General features: G+C 43.9%; 2 protein-coding genes across 2 annotated transcripts; both read left to right on the top strand.

Moving 5' to 3' along the window:
* The first annotated feature begins 61 nt into the window (after positions 1-61).
* galns (galactosamine (N-acetyl)-6-sulfatase) lies at positions 62-20,170 on the top strand. The gene is made up of 14 exons (XM_070966889.1): positions 62-193; positions 488-611; positions 1,948-2,022; positions 2,169-2,271; positions 3,209-3,352; positions 4,124-4,190; positions 5,647-5,774; positions 5,874-6,013; positions 6,121-6,224; positions 9,888-10,030; positions 11,087-11,189; positions 14,553-14,674; positions 18,602-18,719; positions 19,659-20,170. The coding sequence occupies exons 1-14, from the start codon at positions 86-88 to the stop codon at positions 19,743-19,745; spliced, it is 1,566 nt and encodes a 521-aa protein (XP_070822990.1). The 5' UTR covers positions 62-85; the 3' UTR covers positions 19,746-20,170.
* A 497-nt stretch (positions 20,171-20,667) lies between these two features.
* Positions 20,668-22,058, top strand: LOC139335100 (chemokine-like factor). The gene is made up of 4 exons (XM_070968544.1): positions 20,668-20,791; positions 21,220-21,375; positions 21,478-21,573; positions 21,882-22,058. Exons 1-4 carry the CDS (start codon positions 20,702-20,704, stop codon positions 21,987-21,989), a joined length of 450 nt encoding a protein of 149 aa, XP_070824645.1. The 5' UTR covers positions 20,668-20,701; the 3' UTR covers positions 21,990-22,058.
* Positions 22,059-22,798: the final 740 nt, after the last annotated feature.

The raw sequence follows: 22,798 nt of genomic DNA, 5'->3' as shown, positions 1-22,798 counted from the left end.
CGCTGAAAACCCGCACGAAGGCACACAAGTAATTTCCTCGAAGTTCAAGCTGACGCTCATGTGACTCCAGCACAGCAATGCGAGGATGTACACGGAAACTGTGACTCTCTTCTGTGCAATAATATGTTGTACGTGGGCAAGAACGTCTCCAAATGTTTTTCCTCCAAACATTATCATCATGCTCATGGATGACGTAAGTTACTTTCTCTTTCTCACCTGTTCTCGTGACTTCGGTCCATCACAGCTGCAGCACAGCTCTGTTTGGGAGCCCTAAGTATGTTTCTATGTCTCCTTCCTCCTCTCTGTGTTAGATTTCTCTTTGCCTGTGGGTTGGGAGAAGTCCCCTCTTTCTATACATGTCATTGAACGTTGCAGCCTGTAAATATTGTCTTTGTCTGTGCATAAATGTGTGCTGCACCTTTCTGGGTGAGAATATAAAAGGCAGGAGTTTTGAATATATTGTCAATTCTTTCCCTCTGCTCTTCAGATGGGCTGGGGGGACTTGGGGGTGTTTGGCCAGCCCTCTAAAGAGACCCCCAACCTGGATGCCATGGCCGCTCAGGGCATGCTGCTTCCAAATTTCTACACCGCCAATCCGCTCTGTTCTCCGTGTGAGTGTGAGAAACTGTACCTGACGTTCCTGTTTTGAAAGATGTTAGTTTGCTGACGCCTCATTCAAATGCAGCATGCAAAGTAGAGCACACTCTGTTGCAGTAATTCTATGCAGAAAAGTATGTGTGTATGGCAACATCACTGTTGTTAGAAACCTTTGAACTCCACCTTTATATTTTTCATGGTTGTAGATAATTTAACTGAAGGTATCGATATAAAATCTGCTTTTCTTCTTTTTGAGTTGAAATATGGAGATACAGGTTATTACCTGACTACAAAGATTAGATTAGATAATGGTAAATTAGGCACATATAGGAGATGAACCACAACCATTAAACGCAGCTGCTGAAGAAAGAGTGTTGGTCGTGGTAGTTACAGAGAACAAACTCTCAAAAAGTTGCACAAAGAAATTTAGATTCGATTCAATTCACTTTTATTTATATAGCGCCAAATCACAACAGAAGTTGTCTCAGGACACTTTCCATATAGAGCTGGCACAGACCAAACTCTTTTTATCTACAGAGACCCAACAATTCCTTCATGAGCAAGCACTTAGCGACAGTGGCGAGGAAAAAACGTCCTTTTAACAGGCAGAAACCTCAGGCAGAACCAGGCTCTGGTTCAGAAGAGCTCAGTGTATCTTTGGAGGTCCCCCAACAGTCCAATCCCATAACAGCATATCTAGGGGCTGGAGTTAAAGGACATAAACTGATCAAAGATAACTCCCAGATTCTTTACAGTGGTGAAGAAGAAGAAGAGGTTTTATCAGAGCTACTTTAAAGGACCGTGGTGTGTAGCCTGTTGATGAAGACAGATTGATTATGTCTAATAAAAAAGAGCCAATTAAGGGTAAAACGTCTTTAATCAGCTTAGTTGGGATGGGGTCTAAAATACAGGTTGATGATTTTGCTGATGAAATTAGTTGGTGAAGGTCGACAGGTGAAAAACAGTCTAAAACTGTGACAGGTTTAATGACAATTTCTATGGTTTCTGTGTTTGAAGAAAAAGCATGGCTACAGTGCTGAAGAGAAACCTGGGATTGTTCTTATTTTCCTCTATTAGTGCAGATGAATGGCTGCTCTAGCACTGCGGAGGGCTTTCCTGTATCAATTTTTGTTTATTATGATAGTTAAGTACACATGTTATTTTTTTATTTATTTTTTATTAATTTAACCAAAGTATTTTACGAGGTGGACAAATTAATTTGGATTCTCCGATGAATGTGACGTTGGGTTTAGAGAGGGAACTACAATACATCTGAGTCTTTTTGTCGGTACAAAAAGAAGACCAACATACAGAAATCCTATTAACTTTTTTCTGTCGTTTTATCGACAGCCAGAGCGGCACTTCTCACCGGGAGGCTGCCTGTCAGAAACGGTTTCTACACCACTAATGGCCACGCCAGAAACGGTACAGTCTCAGGAAATCCTTACTGTGCAAATTACCCAGCTGTACATAATTTCTTGCAGGTTTTCTCGTTACTTACACTATAATGTACAGTGTGCAGTTAAGTAATGAAAAGTTTTGTACACTAAATTTTGACCTTTTTTTTATAGCATACACACCGCAGGAGATAGTGGGAGGAATCTCCAAAGATGAGATTTTGTTACCCCAGATGCTGAAGAAAAAGGGCTACGTCAGCAAGATAGTTGGCAAGTGGTAAGCTCTTTATCTTTCTTTAATCCAAGCGTTTTAGAGGTCTCTGAAGTTTTAGAGGTTATGCTGATGATGGCTGGTGATGGTGGCTGTGACTCAGGATGTCATAAACTTTATTTATACAGCACTTCTTAAAACAGAGTTACGAAGTGCTTCATGTGGTTGAACCAGGGTGGAAAAGGCAGAGCAGCTTGTTCACTAATCGTAATCCTCCAGCAAGGCAAGGCGCCCCGCCTCGCTCATGATAGCCAGGCCAGTGCCTTGAATGTGTATGCAGGTGTGTGTGAATGGGTGAATTAGAGACAAATTGTGAAGCGATTAACATAAAAACTAAGTTCTATAAAAGCCCAATGTCCATGAATCAACATTGAATGAGGCGAATGATGCGGATCACCATTATCCACTTGTCTTTCTGAGTCGGTGGAAAAGTAAAACGAATAAATGGAATCTTTACTCACAATCTTTCTAAAAGTATCCATCAATTACCAATGCACTATATTTGCATGTTTTGTCCAATTTATCACAAGTCATATGTACTTAACATTACTGATGATCATTTTCCACAGTATGCAATAATCTTACATACATCTTTCCTATTCCCTGAGCCACCCATTGATTTGCATTCATTTCAGTATGGTATGAAAATCTTCATGCAAAGCTCAGATTTAGGTAACACATCACCCAGAGGATAATCTGCCTTTTTGTTTTGCTCTGTAATAATGCACCAAGGAATGCTCTGCAAGTCAATTTGCTTACTGTGCAAAGTGAATGAGAGCCAATGACAGACTAAAGTAGTCACAGCAATTGAACATGAAAATAAGTATGTTGCGCTTTAGAAAATAGTGTGTATTAGCACAAGTATATGTGATTTGTAGTAATGGTCTTAATTCAAACATGCAAAAACACAGTGTGTTTGAGTGTACTTTGTTTGCCACTACAGGCATCTGGGCCACAGACCAATGAACCTGCCTCTGGAAAATGGTTTTGATGAATGGTTTGGTGCACCAAACTGCCACTTTGGCCCCTACAACAACAGCATCAGACCCAACATCCCTGTCTACAACAACTCTGAGATGGCTGGCAGGTAGTATCACACTCCAGCACTCAGATATACATAACAGCAGGCAGAAACGCTGGCTGAGAATCTATAAAAATCTTCTTCCCCCATGACTCAGAGGAATAGTTTGGCTGGCTGCTCCTCTGGATGAGTTGAGTGTCTCCCCTCCTCTTCCTTCCCTGTACCAGCTGTGCTTGTGTATTCCATTTTCCGCCCATTTGTTTTCCCCAAAACAGCCATATGTGTATTCAGGGTCATTGGAACTGGCAGCCGGGCGTGTTTTTCGCTTAGCCGTGGGTTTAATCAGCGGTGCATACCTGGGCCCTGGACAGACATGCACACACACATAGACACGTATACACACAGACACGCACACACCCTCAAGAGACGGCAGGTTGCGTTGGCTGTATGCGGAGACACCTGGAGGAAGTGAAGCGTAAGAAAGAGAGATGCCTGTCACTGCTTCTCTACTCGCTGCGCCACGCTTCAGCAACACCTCATAACAGTTCCCTCTGCTCAGCTCTGCTGCGACTTCCAAATATGTCTTTCACCAAAATCTCCTGCAAACACAGTCCGCAAGAGGGAAATTTGCTTTCATTGTCTTGATGATATTGTCTGCAGTAGTTTCACTCAATTTAGAGGCAGATTGAAAGCCCTGACAATGCAATCAGGTCATTGGGAATGATTTCCTCTGGTTGAATAAGCAAAGGAGAGGTGGCACGGTGTGGCCTCTGCAGGTATTCCGATGAGAGGTCGGCTATATAATAATGGAAGTTTGTCAACTCACTTGTTTTCTAGATACTATGAGGAGTTCATGATTGACAGGCATACTGGAGAATCCAACCTCACACAGATCTACTTGATGGTAAGTTAAGGCTTGCCTGTCCTTTCTAAGGCTGTTTCTCAGGTGATACAACACTGTCAGTGAGGCCGAGTATGTCAGGTACAGCCAGTTGAGTTTCACAGTTGCCTTGGTGAAGCAATTAATGGAGTAGAGTACTATAGAGGGCTGCACGGTGGCGCAGCAGGTAGTGTGCGTGCCTCACAGCAAGAAGGTTGCCTGTTCGATCCCCGGGTCAGGCGGGGCCTTTCTGTGTGAAGTTTGCATGTTCTTCCCGTGCATGTGTGGGTTCTCTCTGGGTACTCCGGCTTCCTCCCACAGACCAAAAACATGCTCATTAGGTTAATTGATGACTCTAAATTGTCCGTAGGTGTGAGTGTGAATGTTTGTTTGTCCTTGCATGTGGCAACTGGTTCAGGGTGTACCCCGCCTCTCGCCCATTGTAGCTGGGATAGGCTCCAGCCCCCCGCAACCCTGAAAGGGATAGGCGGTATAGATAATGGATAGATGGATGGAGTACTATAGAATACAACTTCATTGTTCATCTTTGCCCCACCAAAACATAAAAGCACAAGAACATAAATCATCTATTTAACAAATTAAAAATGCAATTAAAGCCTGATTTTGATCATTACTCCTGCTTTTCACCAGCAGAAGTGGATTGTTGACTTCTGCGCACACTCGTCTTGATTGCTATATCTCTGCTGCTTACGTCACTCCCTCCCATTCTGTTCCTAAAGGGATCAAAAGCAGCCTGCAGAGACACACTGCATGCTTGAGAGGTGTAATGTGTCATCACAAGAAGAGGCCGGATCTGTCAAGTAGAGCTTTGTTAAGCTCATATCAGCATGTCTAATGGGACTGGTTTCCAGAGCGCACTTATTAATGTGGCTGATTGTTTTAAAAAATGAAACAAAACTTTGAAATACTATCTTATATTTCTGGTGTTAAGTTTGATTTTGCCAGCAGCAGAAATACAGAAATTTGACACTAGTCTACATATGGCATGCAAAAATCCAGTTTCAGTACTATATCCAATACTAAAAGATAAAAGGCGACACAATAAAGTCATTTTTGTTCATCACTGTTTTGACGGTTAGTGTGCAAAGTTAATATAAGGTGCACACCAGCAGATCAACTGAGCTGCTACTTTTGAAACATCGAATCTGAGTTGAAAATAGAAAATGTCACATATAGCCAGTTTAAGTGCTTTTCCATTTCTAAGTATATAAATGTGTCTTTTAAAAGTAAATTTCATTGTCATTTTTCAGATGGACATACACTCAATGCAGTCTTGCACAACTAGTGTACCTAATAAACTGGCAACTGGCTGTGCTGCATGCTCAAAATATGAATTAGTATGTGGTATTCAAGTGACAAAGAGGTTATTACTTTATGCAGCTTGACAGCAGCACTGCGAATGGAGCTGCAGTAAGTCGTTTGACACTGGCAGTGTGGTCACTCTCTCCCACCCCTACAGGAAGGTCAGGACTTCATACGCCGTCAGACTGAGGCCCAGCAGCCCTTCCTCCTCTACTGGGCAGCCGACGCCACTCACGCCCCCGTCTATGCCTCCAAAAAATTCCTAGGGAAGAGCCAGCGAGGCCGGTACATTATGTCGTACCTCACTGTCTCTTTTATTGCACATGCGTATGATTACCAGTGAACGGATCTCCACGGGGGAATGTAATTGTCTCTGTTCTGTAGGTACGGTGATGCTGTGATGGAATTGGACTACAGCGTCGGTCAGATCTTGTCACAGCTGCAGAGTCTGGGCATAGAAAAGAATACCTTTGTCTTCTTCACCTCAGACAACGGAGCTGCTCTAACTTCAGGTCCACGGCAGAGTAGGCACAGCTCAAATGCACATCACCGGCTTGGATTCACAAAGCGAGTTTCTTCCTTGCATATGTGTGTGATTTGATACATGTTTTTTGTGCTTGTGCTTCCTCAGGTGGCAGCAATGGGCCTTTCCTCTGCGGGAAGGAGACCACCTTTGAAGGGGGCATGAGGGAGCCGGCCATTGCCTGGTGGCCTGGACACATCAAAGAGGGCACGGTAAGAACACCCCTGTGATTTGAAGCTTTTACCAAATAAATGCCTCCCTCCAAAAAAAAAAAACCCAAGATGATCATTCACTTAATCCCTGCCATCTTCTCCGGAGAATAGACTGGACTTAGACCCAGGATCCAGTGCCAGTTTTTTTTTCTTCTTCTAAGCATTGTTGCTCCCTAATGTTCTGCCTATCAACAGGTTCCAGGAGCTGAAATGTTCTCTGTAAAGCTGCAGGCGATGTATGGGATTGTAAAGCAGGTTGAGAGCAAGGGAATAATTATTTCACTAATCCTCTCTTTTGAATGATTGTTGCTTTTTGTTTCATCTGTGTATCATTTACCACCGTACTTGTGCACGCTCTACTCGTGCCGTTAACCAGTTAATCTTGACCACGCTCGCCTTCTATTGAGCGTTTGAACCCCAGAAACAGTAAAGACAAACTGCGCACTGTGGCCGCGAAGCGTGTGGGCGCTTTTTTCCACTGTTTCCTCAAATATGTTTGGCTTGAAATAATGCCCCAAACTCTCTCTCTCTTTCCTCCTTCCCCCTCCCCATTTTAACCCCCCACCCACACCGTGATCCTCTAAGCCTGTGCGTTCTGCAAATGACTTTTAATTGTATTAGGGGCAGCTGTGACACGGGGCTGTGACGCAGAGGGATTTGGTGGAGGAGCGAGCGGAGGCTGCAGTCTGCAGTAAGCCTTGCCCCTGGCTCATCTCACAGGGGTGTGCTGGGGCCTGATAGCACAGCAGAGTAGCGAGGGAGAGGGGGATTGGGAGCGTCTTAAGCGGCTAATCTGTTTGTGTGTTTGCTGAGGTTGGATTGAGCTGTAATGAGGACTTCAGTATCTGAATATGCCAGGCGCTCAGGATAAAGGAACGGAGGGGTGGAGTGTGGTGGTGGAGAGTCGGGGGGGGGGGGATACAGGGAAGGAAGCAAGGAAGAAGTAAAAGAGGTGGCTGTGTAGAAAAGAGAAAAGGAAGAAGAGTGCTGCTAAAGACGCTTGTGCTGCCACCGGGCTTTGCTGCACCTGTGCCACATTATTATTGACCGCCGCGTCCGCCCGTGTATACATGTCTGAGTCACTTTTGTTTGATTCTACAAGGCCACATATATATGCATGCTTTCATATGTGTGTTGGATTAGTTGTATACGTGGCAGATAACTTTGTAGACCAGTGGAAGAGACACAGATGTAAGTAATACTACTACCGAAGCAGGACATCACAAAACACCTACTGTGTGTGTGTGTGTGTGTGTGTGTGTGTGTGTGTGCGTGTGCGTGTGCGTGTATTTGCAGTTGAGGGTCAATAGATCCTCCCTGAAGCTCTCTGGGGTTGTGATGACAAAGCTGCTTTGTTGGAGCTACTGTACTCCACAGCTCTGGATTTATCACTCTGTGCTGCTTGGGAGGGAGGACAGACCAGGCACAGGGTTGCCCCCCTTTCTTATTTGTAGTCTTCTGGAAATCTCTGTTGATCTGTGCATTGAAAAGTCCATAAGCTCTTGGAGCAAAATGCTGGAGAAAACAAACAGCCATGCATGCCTTTGTTAAAGGGGGATTTCAGCAGGTTTATTGTACTGACTGAGCGCCGATGTGTCTTTACAGTATTTGAGATCAAGAGACAAGTTTTGGGGGATGGGGGGACAGAAAAACCACTGTGTTTCCCCGCATGTCTTAAACAGACAAAAAGACCTTAATCTGTCAATGCCTCTGAATGATGAAACTTAGTCATTTGCTCATATTTAGCAGGATGGACGGAGATGTACTGGAATGAAGAAGCATAGTTGGTATGAAGCAGGTGCAGATTCAGCATTCTCCCAGTGCCTCAGGGGGAGATGCCATGGTGAGGGGCTTGGTGATGAGGGGTGGTGGCTGTAAGAACAAAAATCGGGAGGCGGGCGGGGGTGTCTGCCCCACAGTGTTGTCGAGCGTCACAATCCCTTTTGTTGGGTTTTATCAGGCGGCGGACACACAGGCAGAGTGGCAGAGACGGGGATGGAAGCCCCTGCCTCCCCAGATAACCAACATCACCACTCACGACACAGAATGAAATAAGAGAAAGAGAGGGAAGGAGAATGTGACATTAATAGAGAGTGATGAGTCAGTCAAAAAAAGAAAAAAACAAAGGCTGAAGAAAGACTGAAGTTCAGTGTAGACTGCGAAAGAGGCCAAAGCTAATAAAGGAAGGAAGTAAAAGATGGCAACTCGTGAGATAAATTCCTCCGTCAGAGCGGCCTGAGTCTGAAAGTTTGAGGTTTTGGCCGTGCGAGTTATTACCAACTAAATGTCAGTTTTGCTTCTTCTTGTGTCCTTTTGTCCTGTCTTCTTTAATGGTTTGTGTGTGTCTGCGAAAGGGGGACTTAAAAAAAAAAGAAAAATGGAGTGAAGGACTAAATCTGTGAGTGTGTGTGTGTGTGTGCGTGTGTGTGTGGATGTGCAGATAGATCATGGAATGCATTGCAAAGCCTTTTCTGTGGCTAGTTCTGTGGATACAGAAGAAAAGGGAATTCATTTCAGTGCTTAGGAGCTTGTGTGTGTGAGTGCGCGTGTGTGTCTGTGCCTGCATGTGTGCTGTCTGCCGATAGGAGCACAGCGGCACATGGCGGTGCAGCTGCACAGGCCTGATAGCGCTATCTGATTGTGAGCGTGCCGTCTCCCTCTAAGGCTCGCTCAGGAGAGAATGGAACGGAAGATCAAGGATGACAGCGAAAAATGGCATTTTATCTGAAAATAGTTCAAAGTTTATAAATAAAATAAAGCTTTTCACTGGGACTGGGAGAAGGAGATAAAACACCAGCTCGCTTCAGCTCCAGCCGCCTGCTTGCCCGGGCCTTGTCCTCTCCCTACTTCCTCTTCTCTTTTTCTTCGCTCCTCCCCCCCCCCCCCCCCCTACAAAAAACTCATTTAGAAAGAGAAGCATTTTGGAGGTTTTTATAATAAACCTGCAAGCAGAGATTAGAGAGGAGACTGAAGAAATGCACCTCTTTCCGACGTGTACACACAACCACACATTCAAACATCCTCATGACTCATGAATGTGCGTTGTCACCTTATCTGCAAGAAAATCCAGCGTAAAAGAGATCATTCTAGATTTGTGAACGCTTGATTATTTGCCAGAAACAAGAAGCAAAATCATCATGAAATACTGCCATGAAAGTGTGTGTGTGTGTGTGTGTGTGTGTGTGTGTGTGTGTGTGTGTGTGTGTGTGTGTGTGCGCGCGTGTGTGCGTGCGTGTGCGTGTGTGACACCGTGGGGATGCACCTTCCTTATGAGGACAAAAATGCTAGTCCCCATAAGGTACCTTGGTTAAGTTAAGAGTAAGTGTTAGGATTAGGCAAATTATGCTTATGGTAAGTCTCCAAGAAATTAATGTAAGTCTATATAATTTCCCCAAAAGTGATGAAAACATGTCTGTGTGTGGCTTTGTTTTTTTGTGTGTGTGTGTGTGTGTGTGTGTGTGTGTGTGTGTGTGTGTGTGTGTGTGTGTGTGTGTGTGTGTGTGTGCTCAGTTTGTTTTTTAGTCCTTGAGACGACACTTGGGAAGTCTTCATTTCTTCAAGGCTCTTCGCTTTTTCCTATCTTAGCTCGCAGGTTGTGTGAAGCAGCTTCTCGTACTGCAGATAGTGGCTGTGCTTTATTTCATTTCTTTGCCATTTTTGCAGGTGAATTTCCAGTTGGCCAACGTGATGGACCTGTTCACCACCAGTCTGGCTCTGGCCGGCATCAGCCCCCCTGATGACAGACCCCTCGATGGACTGGACCTGACACCAGTGCTCCTGAACAACTCAGACAAACTCCAAAACAGGCGAGTACACACACTGCTGTGTTCATGTTCACATCCCTGAGTGGGAGAGCAGTGTCAGTTTTGTCATGAACGGCAGCGTTTTAGCAGCAGTGTCGACTCGACTGAAATCTCAGCTCTTGGAGGGATTGCCTTGAAATTTTGTACAGATTTCCATGGTTTCGAGGCGATGAATCCCAATGACTTCAGTGATCCTGTGACTCTTTCGTGACGTGGTTTTGAGTGAAACACCTTAACAACAATTTCATGGATTACAATTAAGCATTCATGTCTCCACTGGGATGCACTTAACCAATTTTGCCGATCCCATGACTTGTGCTCTCATCATCATCATCATTGTCATTATCAAGTCAAAATTTTATTTTATTTATTACATTTCAAGTGCTTTGGTTAATGCCCAAATACCTGCAAAACTAAAGATATTGTCATCTACCTCAGCTGTACTTTTCATTCAGCGCCAATTAGCAAATGCTAGAATGCTAACACAGCACACTAAGACGATGAATTTAGCAAACACTAAACCTGCTTAACATCAGCATGTTAACATTGTTTTGTGGGCATGTGAGCGTGCTGATGTTAGCATTTATCTCAAGGCGCCGCTGTAAGCCTGATGCTGCAATCCATGGAAAGTCAGAGGTTGGTAGTTCCGAGTCAGTATTCCCAACTTCCAATCTAAATGTGTCAAAGTGGATCTACGCAGGAAAACATGGACACCTGCAGCAAAGTAAGGTTTGTCTGACTGAACTTCACAAGCATATGAGCGCACTGTAAAAGAGACGGGAGGAGTAGGCTAGGACCTCACGCTCAAAGAAGTCTATCAAGCACAAACTGAATGGACATGGCCATTATGAAGTTTTCAGGCTTAGCATTTACCTTGTTTTGGGTAAGTGAGGAGAGTTCAACATTTGAATTTCTGAGTAAAAATCAGTGAGTGGACTGTCAGTGTGAACATGCAAGGAGGAAAGATGCTTTTTAAAACAGAAGCATCCAATGTGTCGCAAATCCACCTGAGAATAAACTTCTCTCAGCATTAGTTGTCCCTCTTCTCATCCTCAACAGGCCAATCTTCTATTACCGTGGGAATGAGCTGATGGCTGTGAGGCTTGGACAATACAAAGCGCACTACTGGACCTGGAGCAACTCCTGGAGGGAGTTCAAAAGCGTAAGACTTCCTGTTAACACACCAACTCTGTCCCATCTCTGTCTCTTCAGTTCCTGATTTACAACGCCACATCCTCCCTCTTTGTCTTTCCTAATCTTACTCAAACACACAAACACTTTCACTGTTGGTGTTATCTTGAAAATGGCTCATCAGTTGACTGCTGTGTACATCAGAGCGTAATGAATATTAATGAGGAGCCCCCACATCAGTGAACTTACATCATTTATCAACCAGTTGACTTGTTTGCTCTAACTCCAGTGGAGATTTTCTTTCCTCGTCGTTTACATACTGACATTGCCGGCTGTGGACTTGTTTTTTTTTGGCGTCACAGAAAGAAAGAAAGAAAGAAAGAAAGAAAGAAAGAAAGAAAGAAAGAAAGAAAGAAAGAAAGAAAGAAAGAAAGAAAGGCAGATGCCAGCAGTGTCTCGGTGGTGATTAAACATATCAGGAGGAATGTGAAATGTGGCACAGAAGCAGGATAGTGCAGCTCTTCTCTCACCCCTCCGTCCATAAAAACATGTCCTCCTGTCCTCCCTCCACAGCTCTGCTTTTCCTGTGATCCAGTTTGTTTTATGCCCCATCGGTCGCTTAAATTGCTCTCTCCTTCAGGGCCGCTGAATCAATAGCAGCCTCCTTTATCAACTCATGTGAACTGAAGTGGAACTTCACAAATAATGGCGTCTGATTGCCTGTGAGTTGCGTATCGATTGGTGCGTACGTGTGTGTATATGAGAGAGAGAGAGAGAGAGAGAGAGAGAGAGAGAGAGAGAGAGAGAGAGAGAGAGAGAGAGGAGGACCAGAGAAAACATGTACACGTATGTTCAGTACTCCAAAGAGATGTGCGTGTCCGTGTTTTATGGAGCAACTGTTGAGCTCTGACAAGATGATGTTCAATTCCCGACATGTTTCTCACCGTTATGGCTGAATCCTTAAACTCTCCATCTCATGTAACCCATAGTGTGTTTCTAAACATGAAAAATGTAAACAAAGTGACTCATGCACTCATATCGAGCTGTTTCACACAGTCAGACAGCGCATGAAATGTTTGGAATAACGCGGTTTAATGATCATACAGGCTTCAGTTTAACCTGTCCTGCAGCAGAATTCCCCATTCAAACCTAAAAAAAACCCTGTTTTTCAGCTTGCTCTTCAGCTGTGGTAATACTTTAAAAATATAATTTGGTTTTCTTGGTCCATTGTGAGAAATAAACAAGGGAAGATGTGTGTCTGTGCAGAAGAGCGAAATTACAGGTTAATAGCTGGGAGACGTATTGCTCTGTCCTGGCGTTCACGCAGCTCAGCCATGAGGAAAATGAGAAATTTCACAGGCTTAAATGGCTCTCATCAAACTCTCTTGAGGCAGCGCAGTGATGTTAATATTGCAGAATATAGTTTGTCATGACTGTGGCTGCTTTGTATCTGGATTGCTGAGTAACCTGTGCTACAGTAGGAGCTCTGTGGCAGCTGTGATAGCTTTTTTTTGTAACCTTGTTGAATACTTCACCTGGTGATAAAAGAAAACTGAAAAATGACCTGTTTCCCAAACACCTGTTAGTTCTACACTGGTTATTTATTTCTGCATCAATTCTACCTTTAGTAACCTTTAGTTAAGTGACTTTATGCTGCTGAGCGTGCAGCTCAGACCTCCTGGAACTGATCAACATTTAGCAAATGGTCCATAGATAAATGCAATTTTTGCACATATTCTATACAATATGTTAGATATACTCATCAAAGTAATGAGATGTGTTGAAAGTATATATTCTTTGAAGTATTCAGCAACAATCAACATAAAATAATTGTTCTCCTTTCCCTTTGGCTCAAAATAGGCACCAAATATTTCCTTTTCCAAAATTCTTCCTGCTACGCCTGGATGCTCCTGCACCTTATCTTGTAATAGCGACTGCTCTGCTCCAGTTTGAAAGCAGCCTGTATCCATAGCATTAATGTCAGAGGAGATATGGATTTCTTGCTGTTATGTCTTCGGTACAAGAGGCAGAGTCAGAGAGATACACACAGCAGGCCTTTCTTGCTGCTCCTCTGGGATGAGTTTTTTTTTTTTTTCTTCTTTCATTCTTTTCTGCATTTCTAAGCCGTTGGCTTCAAAAGACAGGACAAGTCTGGATGAGAGGAGCCTCTGCGGGTTGGGGGGGGGTCTATCCTTCTCAGTCTCTCTCTCTTTCTGTCTCCTCTATATGTATTTTGAGGTGCTCCGTCGAGTGATCTCAGAGGGGGGGCAGCAGCAGTTCCTTACAGATGAATGCTTTCTCAATATTAGTTGTGCTCATCAAAACGTGTCTGTTTGTGTGTGTGTGTGTGCGTGCGTGCTGAAGAAGGAGGCAGATCTCCACGGGGTTCTGGAGGAGCGAGTGTGACTCAATCAGGCTGCGATCTCTGCCAGGCTCATGAGAATGGAGTCAGCGAGCAGGAGAGAAGGCAGGGAGAGATGAAGGCGAGGCAGCACCAAGAAGAAAAGTCCTCTATTTTGCCAGTGACTTGAAGCCCTTTATAATGTGCCAACAATAGATGCATAAATAACACAACATTTTGGTAGACAGTATGCATAAAGGCCATACTACAACAAGATTAAGCACTGAGCTTAGAGTAGCAGGTGGCTGCGAGCCTAAATCCAAACCTCCAGATCTCTTTAGTGGAGCTGATAATACACACTGAGAAATGTCATTGTGTGGATGTGCTTGAACTAAAACATCTAAAAGAATCATATATAGAGCACGGGATATGACCAAATTGGACACACAGTGTGGCAAAAGAAAAACAGAAAGTTAAAGAAAAGTCATTATAGAGAGCGATTATGGAGAAAATGGGATGTAAGGATCGAATTCTTTAATTTTTATTTTAAGTTTCACTCGTGGTGCGTAAAGAGTGAAAGCAAATATCTTGTTTTTAGCAGAGGGACTGAGCTCAAATATAGTGTGAGGTTGTGCTAGAGAAAAGCTGATCGTCATACTCAGCTTGCGGTCAAAGCTCTTCTGCTCTTTCCTGTTTTGGATTGCGGTCTCACTCCAGCATACATACAGATATTCAGTAAAATATGAATGAATGAATGAATGAATGCAAAATTACATCAAATGCTTTCGAAACCATCTGTTTATAACTGATGAGACAACTAATCTAACCCATACGCTGCTTGAGTTATATTATGAGACATATGCAAAGATCTCATACATCTGTATTGTGCAATGGAGGCAGAGTCATTTGTGTGTGAATAAAATTCAACTGGGAGGCGTCAACTTTTCTGAGATTAGCTTCAAATGAACAAAATATGTTCACATCAATATGCAGCCAGTCTGGTAAAAAGCAAAAAATAAAGGTTGCGTCTTTTTCGTGTGTTCTCTCTTGCAGGGCATTAACTTCTGTCCAGGTCAAGAGGTCCCGGGTGTGACCACTCATGACCAGAAAGATCACACAATGCAGCCCATCATTTTCCACCTGGGACGGGATCCTGGGGAAAAGTTCCCGATCAGGTTAGTGCTCCGAAAACTTCAACTCTGCTCACAGCTGATTTCCAGTAGGGGGGTGTAGAAGAGGAGAGGAGAAGGGAGTCAACCAAGAGCAAGTCTTAGTCTAGACGATGGAAAATGAACCTAAGAGAGGTGAGAATCGGAGGGCAGTTTGCCTGTTGGAGGCGCAGAATGTGCATGAGATCAATACTGATTCAGTGCCATGAAAAAGAAGGCGGCGATTGATCCGCTCAGCCAGAGCGCGCCTGATTACACCCTTCTCTTTGTGATTGTAAACAGCTCCTTAAAGATCACTATCAGGCCCTCAACCCTCCGCTGCACCGCTGCAGGTTAAAATTGCAAGATAAATTGTTCAGGTCTAAATTGAGAGCAAATGCTGTTTAATGGAGTTTTGTGTGTCTCTGCCTCAGCTCAGAGGAGAGTTAAGAATCGCAGAGAGGATCGAGCGACGCCAGAGGACACAGACAGCCGAGGCTGAACTAAGACTGTTACTAAATAAGGATGCAAAAATAGAGAAGCATCTTCTTCCTCTGCGTACTGTCAGTGTAGAATATTTAAGTGATCCTTTAGAAAAAAAACGGCGCAAGCTGACGCCATGACTAATATGTTAAGATAATCTCTAAATTGCTTTGATGAGAGAATATTCCTTTTGTTCACTGCGGCTGCCCCCTGCCAGAAAACCTCGTGGGCTGACCTTTCTTTTCTGCCTTCTGCAGTTCAGCCTCTCATATTTTGCTCTGGCCTCCTCATCTCTTTACCTCTTGCTCAGTTCTGAAGTGAGATTGGATGATAAAACATTAATGTTGTTTTTCAATTGGCTACCTTTTAGCCCTGCGATTCACTTGGAAGAATGAAAAAAAAAAAAAAAAAAAAGAAAGAAACAAAAACCAATCAATACGCAGCCATGTGTTGTGCTGAGTGCAAGGTGTGAGCGCGGGCACACACACACGAAACAAAAGTGCACACTCATTTTTCACTGGGGTCATTGAGTTCGTCTGCAAGGTCACCCCCCTCCCAACACCCATCTGCCTGACCCCTTCACTGTTCAGGCTTCTTCTTCTATCCGCTCTAATCTGCACCATCCAGTCCCCTTCCTCTTCAAACTTTTTTCTTACTTTTTCCCTCGTTACTTCTGCTGCTCCACCCACTGCTGTGCAGCTCGGCTCACTCCTCACCGCTCAGCTGCTGTCCCTCTGCATCCACTGGGACCGTTCTCCTCCATCCTAGTTAAGTGTGTGTATCTGTGTGTACACACACGTGTATGTGTGCATTTTGTCCGTGTGCTCCTCGGTCCCCCAGCTGGACTGGCTGCCTGGCCATCATTAATCTCTGTCTGCACCTAAAGAGCCACTTAAGATGATGTAGGGCCTGTCTGCAGACATACCTTCACTACTGTCGCAGCCTGTGATATAGCAAAGAGCATACACACACACACACACACACACACACACACACACACACACACACACACACACACACACACACACACACACACACACACACACAATCCCAAATCCAGAACAGTCACCCAGGAAAACAGCATAGATTCTAATTATGCAATCTAGGAAAACATTTGGGAGCAAAAATACGGTAGTGTTTAGTTTGTAGATGTTGGAGGACGGCAGCGTCCGTGTTGGTGGTCCATCTGTCCACGACAAAACACGGACCCAGCCAGGTGTGCATCTGCCCGACTCTGTGAGTTTGACTCCCCACTGGATTTGTTCGAAGCCTTCCCCTCTGTGACCCCAGACCCTCAGGTTAACACATCCTACTTTCTCACCACCTACCTCAGCTCACGGTCCCAGAGCCCCGGCCGTCCAGCACGTAGTCCCAGCCCTACCACTGCAGCCAGCCCTGCACAGTCTGGCCTCATCTGCTGCCTGCCACCAAGCTCTTGTGTCCCCAATCAATAGTCCTTACTGAAGTGCTCAATTTCCACCAGGGTGGAGAAGATGGTGGAGGGGAGGGGTAGGCAGGACAGATGTATTCGATTGTCTCCTCAATTCCCCCACCTTCTGCCACTGTGTGCTTGTTTGTGTGTGTGTGTGTGTTCCAGCAATAGCGTTATGAATCAGTAATCAGAGTGGTGACACACCTGAGCAATGCCCCCATCCCCCTTGGGTGCCATACATTATAAATCAAAAGACTCCATTTGCATACAGCCTGCTTATTATTCCAGAATTTGCCTCTCCACCAGTAGGCTAAGGGTTGTAATCATGATAATGAGCTGTGCTGACTGTGGGCTTTTTATTATTTGTTTGCAGAGGGGGCATAAACAAATGATATTATTAGTTTTTGATTTAGAGGTCTGTACTGTAAGATTTTCAGTGCATAAACAAAACAATAGAAAACTTAGTGTCCTACACAAGTTTCTCAGTGTATGGCATGCTTCGCTTGCAGACTCCTATGGAGAAACTGAATGCTCAAAGCGGTCTGATACATCTCCCTCACATTTACTTCTATTAAGTTGCTTCATCGCTTATCACAAAATGAATCGCAACAATGAGTAGCGAGTGCAGATAGGAGGGGATTGAAATATCCCTCTTGCTGATCGAAATCTGGCCAGAGCAGAATTTGTGATTTCAGATAGCTGAAGCAATTTAATCTGAATGTCTGATTTGTAACCGAGGGGAGTAATCCGGGTTTTCCCCCTATCAACTGGGGTCACAATGCACAGATAGTTAGCTTATGACGAATGTGGCACACCAAGAGAGAGACTAATTGCAGCCAGCGCGCTACCAGTCGAGTAATTGTTGGGCAAAGTAAAGACTGGGAGTATCAAGGAAAGGAGCAGGTGCTGGCTGATGGAGGAAGCCTTGCTGCCCTGTGGGAGATCTAAGAGGGGAGGGTAGGTGTGAGCTGGACAGGGCCTGGGGTTATTACTCTAATTGACACTTCACCTCACACACATGCACATGGTCTCCAGGGGCCAATCAGAGGGTTGGGTCTGCAGTGGAGGGAGGATGGAAGGCTGGCACAGGTGCTGCTGGCGAGTGTATCAGGGGTGTAATTGCACTGCTGATATTTATCTGTCCGTGTGTCACGCCACCAGACGCCCACTCCCCCAACACACACACACACACGTGCACACACAACCCATTAACCCTACAGGTCCTATTGAGAGCAGCGTTCCTTTGAAAGCCTTCAGGGCCCCTGTGTTTTACACACTGAATATAATAATGCGCAGAGGTGCTCGGGCTCACTGGTGTCCAACAACAGTAATTGAGAGACAGGGGATGAGATGGAGGTTACATAGTTCACCCTGCTGAGTGAGCGTTCCCGAAGGGTGCCCAAGTGGATGGCCTGCATGTGTGTGTCTGTGTGTGTGCGTGTGTGTGTGTGTTGCTGTTTTTGTTGATGAAAGCTATAGCATGTCCCCACTCTGATATAATGAGTAAAGCTTGGACTGGATGCACTACAGTCATTCACTGCAGCACACAAATTTAGGGATTATGTTCATCAGTGTGGTTGTGTGTTAGGTTTTTAGTTTGGAGTGAAACAACTGCAACAAATACACAAAACAGATTGAGAACAAAGACAGATGCTGTGGGTTATCCTCTGTGCACTAACATATAGAGAAAGAACAATTCTGTTTGCATGTGTGTGCATGTATATTTACATATGTCACCAGCAGATTGATTTAAACTCCTTTAGTGTCGTCTTTATGGATGTTCAAGGTGGCTCTTCACATTGAAATGGATAAAAAATAATCAACCATTTTTAATTGTCTTAGTCATTTTATCTCTTTTAATCCGTTCTGGACTTTTGGTCAGACAAAACAAGACATCTGAAGATGTCATCTCAGGCTCTGGGAATTTGTGATGTGTGTTTTTTGACGCCTCATTTTTTCTAAAAAAAAAATCAGATCACAGATAGTGAAAGTTATTGTTCACTGCAGCCTTATTGACATTGTGTGTTGTGTGTCTGCAGTGTTTTGACTGCGGAGTACCAGGACGCATTGAGCAGGATCTCTCCAGTTGTGGAGAAGCATCAGGAGTCTCTGGTGCCCGGTATTCCCCAGCTCAACATGTGTGATTTGGCCGTCATGGTAAGATTTGCATAACATAAATAAGCATATGTTACTTTCACGCAAAAAGCTAATAGTTAAGTTCGTCGTGTGCAGCAGCTACCTCTTTTCCCTCTATAGGCGGGGACATTGGACCAGAGCCACATCAGTTTTCACAGCAGATAATGTGTGTTTCTTTTAGACCAGCAGCCCTCAAAGCCAGCACCTTATCTCTCTGTTCTCTCCAACACTTGTACATCAGATAAATGAAGGCATAAGAGAAATGGATAAAACCTTTATGAAAAAACTGAGAATCAGTAAAAGTCTCTGAACAGAGATCTTTTTTCTGTCTGTTTTCAGGCTGCATCGAGCCTGCAGACTTTCACTGTTCCGCGCGACAGATTTAGCTTTTATTTTCATGTTTATCACCGTTACTAACTTGCTCCAGAATGTGTCATGTTATCACCTTAATTATGACTTTTCCACCAGTGATCCGGTGTCTGTATTATGCTTTTGTCAGAAAGAAAGAAAAAAAAAAGTCTTTTAGGGTTATTTTTAAGTAGCTACATTTTGCAGTGACTTTGTGAACTGCACTGCTGGGGATTCATCTGTGGCATAGCACTGCCCCCTTGTGGTGAAGAAAACAAACACAAACACACGTCCCAAGCATTTATCCGTGAATTATTGTCCTACCTTTGCTTATTCCATCTTTTCTTGTGATAAATCTGAAACACGATGGGACAGTATTTATCTAATGACACGGGATACAGGTTATAACTAAGAAAGGGACAAAGAACCATACATTAAGGACACGGGATGGCAAACTGTGACCACTGAATAGCCCAAGACCCTCATGGCACAGGACAAGGCAGAAACCAGCTCCGCTTTTACAAGACGGTTTTAGATCTTTCTTTAAATGGAATAAGTGTTTTTATAACTTCATATTCTTGTGCTTACTGTGCTGGCCGCTCTCTGTTACAGAATTGGGCCCCTGCAGGCTGTGAGAAGTTGGGAAAGTGTCTCAAAGGGCCCAAGTCTGAGCCCTGGAAGTGTGACTGGCCACACTGAGAGCAAGAAATGAGGAAGCAAAATGTGAAGATGTGCCTTTCTACAGAACAACAAGCAACCATATTATTTATTGGGATATGTCTTTGAACTCTGTGCGTTAATGTTGAAGAGAAAGATGGTTGTGGTGTACAATTAAGGGAATTGTATGGAAATAACATTACATTGATAATGCAAATAGCCTTTACAGCTATGGTTTTAATGAGCCAACACAACTTTTACCCGTTGTGAAAAAATGCTGCATCATTAGTCAGTGGTTTAAGTCGTGTTAGCGATGCAGAGCAGATAGGGGAATGTACTCATTTTGATCATGCCTGAATTATTCAAGTGTACTGTGCCATGCTGGATTATGGGATTAATTCTGTCTCCTTTTTACATGCATACTGCAAAATGTTTGCTTCTTAATAAAAAGTTTTATTACACACTTTATATCATGACTAGTCTTGGGACTGTTAGACCATAGATCCGGTACATTCATAATGCATGCACACATGCAAATGTACTGTACTTCTCCTCATTGGTCTTAAAATACCTGACAGTCAACATGTAATTTCTCTATTAATTCAGTGGGTTAATTCCAAAACCTCTAATGCTTTATTGTTGTCAAACACCTAGTGATATTGCTGCAGCTGATTTGTTCATCACGATGCAACAGAAAGGCTAACAGTATCTTAAATGTGCAGGCTCAGTTTCACAAATGAAATGAATTCTCACAGCTCAGCTCAAGCCACCTGCAGACCCTGACAAATTCTTCTAGGACTCCATCTCTTCCTGTAAAACTCAGAGCACATATCTGTTTATATATGTGTTGCTTAGCTTTTTCAGCAGTGGCAAGTAGCTGCTGGCGTCAAAATATTGCACATATTCTTACTAACAGTCATTTCCTATGCAGAAGGGAAATTGCTTGTTTCAGGAAACAGACAGAGTGAGCTGTCATTTGCAAATGAAATCGTACCATCATGTCAGAGGATCAGAATAAAAATCCACCCGTGGACGTGAACACGACTTTTCTCAAATCCAAGAGGGGAATCCTTAAAGTAGCAGAGTTGGTGAGAGTATTTGCACATCTTCTTAAGTTTGAGCGTGTTTCAGTTTGTAGGAGTGGTTCTGTGACAGCTGAGGAGAGAGCTGCAGGCACCGTACACGAAGAAAGAACGAAGCAGCGTCACAACGCTGCTCTGCAATCTAGTTAACAGTGTTTGTGGAACTAGTTTGTTCATAGCAGTGACCTACATTAACGTACCAAAAGCTTTTTAGAGGCTAAAGGAGCAGCTGGATCAGTTGATTGTGTAAAAAAAATGTGATGTGGAAAACTCAGTTCCTCTTTCTCTGGAATGTGCAGTATGAAGGAAAGAAGGGAGTGAATCAGAAAAACCGGTGTGCTGGACGCACAGTGAAAACTCAAGTCATCTGACGTTTGAGAGCTTTTCCATTCCTGCAGTGACGACTTTTCTGTGTCTCCTTTTTCCTGCTTCAGGTGACCCTGCTTGTAGCATTTGTGTGTTTCACTGTGGCATCCAGACCAACCTACATTGCGGCCACGGCGCTGGAGTTTCTGATCACATTACTTCTGGTGTTGCTGTATGCGCTCAGACTCAACAAGAGGCTGACTTTCTTCATCTGGCCTCTCATTGTGGGTGAACTTTCACAGCACTGCAGGTTTCAGAGGCCTTGTGCTGAAGAGAATAGCCCGCTGACCATGTTTTACTTAAGCTCTTTTTTTTTTCCTCTTCAGGATGTTTTCAATTCAGTGTTCGCAGCAGCCTACTTTATTATCTTGAGCCTGATGGCTGTGAGTACATACGCTGTCACGGGCACACTGGTTGGAGGGGTGAGAAATATTTCTTTAATCTATAATTGCAATCTCAGTTGTGTGGGCCAATTTTGATAAACATCCAAACAATGCTTTCATCTGTGTGCATGTGCTGTGGCCCAACAATATGAAGTCCTCTTGGAGATGAAGCTTTTGTCTCTCTTTCCACGCACACACACACACACACACACACACACACACACACACACACACACACACACACACACACACACACACACACACACACACACACACACACACACACACTGGACCCCGGATGTGTCGACATGCAGGGTGATGCATTTATTTTGTTGCTCTTTTTGCAGATTGTTGGCTTGATGTCAGCCGGGCTGCTGTGTGTGGACAGCTACACCCTTTTCAAGAACATCACCTTCAACAAGTCAAGAAGTGAAACCCAGAATCAGGACAACTAATGAATTAATCAGCATTAAATGAATCCAGTGTGTTAATGTGTGTGCGCATTAACAAATTCAGATCACACACAACTGCAGGGCTGTGTTGGGCAATGTGTCTTGAAACTTTCCTACCAAAAATATGTGCTCGTTTTCTGCATATTTGAGATTCCACTTGTAATTCAGATTGATGCCGCTGCATTTTAAAGAGAGTTTTCAACGTTGTCATAAATATCATGGAAACAAATATCAGTTGTTCTGGCAATTTTGTGTTTTAAAGCACGAAGTCGTTCGGTGTCTTTCTGGGAGTTTATTCTTACACCAGCAGACGGACTCCTCCTTGCCGCCTCGAGTGAGATGGCAAGAAGAGAGCCCAGAACAGGGCAAGTTGTCTGGTTATGTACAATACAATATCTTGTAAATAGGATCATAAATAGGATTCAGTCAGGGCAATCAGCAGCTTTGACCATGCAGGATGTTCCCTTCATCAGTAGACGAGAGTACATCCGTGGTGTCATGGTCAGAAGATGAACGCATACACTGAATCAAATGACATTGTTAATAATTTGGCTTTAAGGTATAGAATACTTACGACTGAGTAAAGAGAAGATGAAATATTTGGTTCACGGTTGAGGAACAGAGAAGATGAATAGTAAGAAATGCCATTACACAATAAAGAGCTTTAATTGTGTTGTGACAGTATGAGTTAGATATTTCCACTGAGCAGCTCAGGACTGTGTTGTGTGCAGCTGGGGGGAGGATTTTTTTTTTTTTCTTGGGGGGGCATCACATTTCACATCTGGAGAAAGCAGATGTTGCGCTTTTTAAGG

This window comes from Chaetodon trifascialis, chromosome 1 (genome assembly GCF_039877785.1).
Source record: "Chaetodon trifascialis isolate fChaTrf1 chromosome 1, fChaTrf1.hap1, whole genome shotgun sequence".
In the NCBI taxonomy this organism is placed as follows: domain Eukaryota; kingdom Metazoa; phylum Chordata; class Actinopteri; order Chaetodontiformes; family Chaetodontidae; genus Chaetodon; species Chaetodon trifascialis.
The sequence above is the reverse complement of the archived record's forward strand: the minus strand, read 5'-3'. Positions and strand labels throughout refer to the sequence as shown.

Excerpts from the sequence above, each read along its gene's own strand:
- galns (XM_070966889.1), top strand. The coding sequence starts at position 86 with ATGTACACGGAAACTGTGACTCTCTTCTGTGCAATAATATGTTGTACG. Across the intron at positions 3,353-4,123 it reads AACTCTGAGATGGCTGGCAG|ATACTATGAGGAGTTCATGA; the intron begins GTAGTATCACAC and ends CTTGTTTTCTAG. Across the intron at positions 18,720-19,658 it reads TGTGTGATTTGGCCGTCATG|AATTGGGCCCCTGCAGGCTG; the intron begins GTAAGATTTGCA and ends TCTCTGTTACAG.
- LOC139335100 (XM_070968544.1), top strand. The coding sequence starts at position 20,702 with ATGTCAGAGGATCAGAATAAAAATCCACCCGTGGACGTGAACACGACT. Across the intron at positions 21,376-21,477 it reads TCTTCATCTGGCCTCTCATT|GATGTTTTCAATTCAGTGTT; the intron begins GTGGGTGAACTT and ends TTTCCTCTTCAG. Across the intron at positions 21,574-21,881 it reads CGGGCACACTGGTTGGAGGG|ATTGTTGGCTTGATGTCAGC; the intron begins GTGAGAAATATT and ends CTCTTTTTGCAG.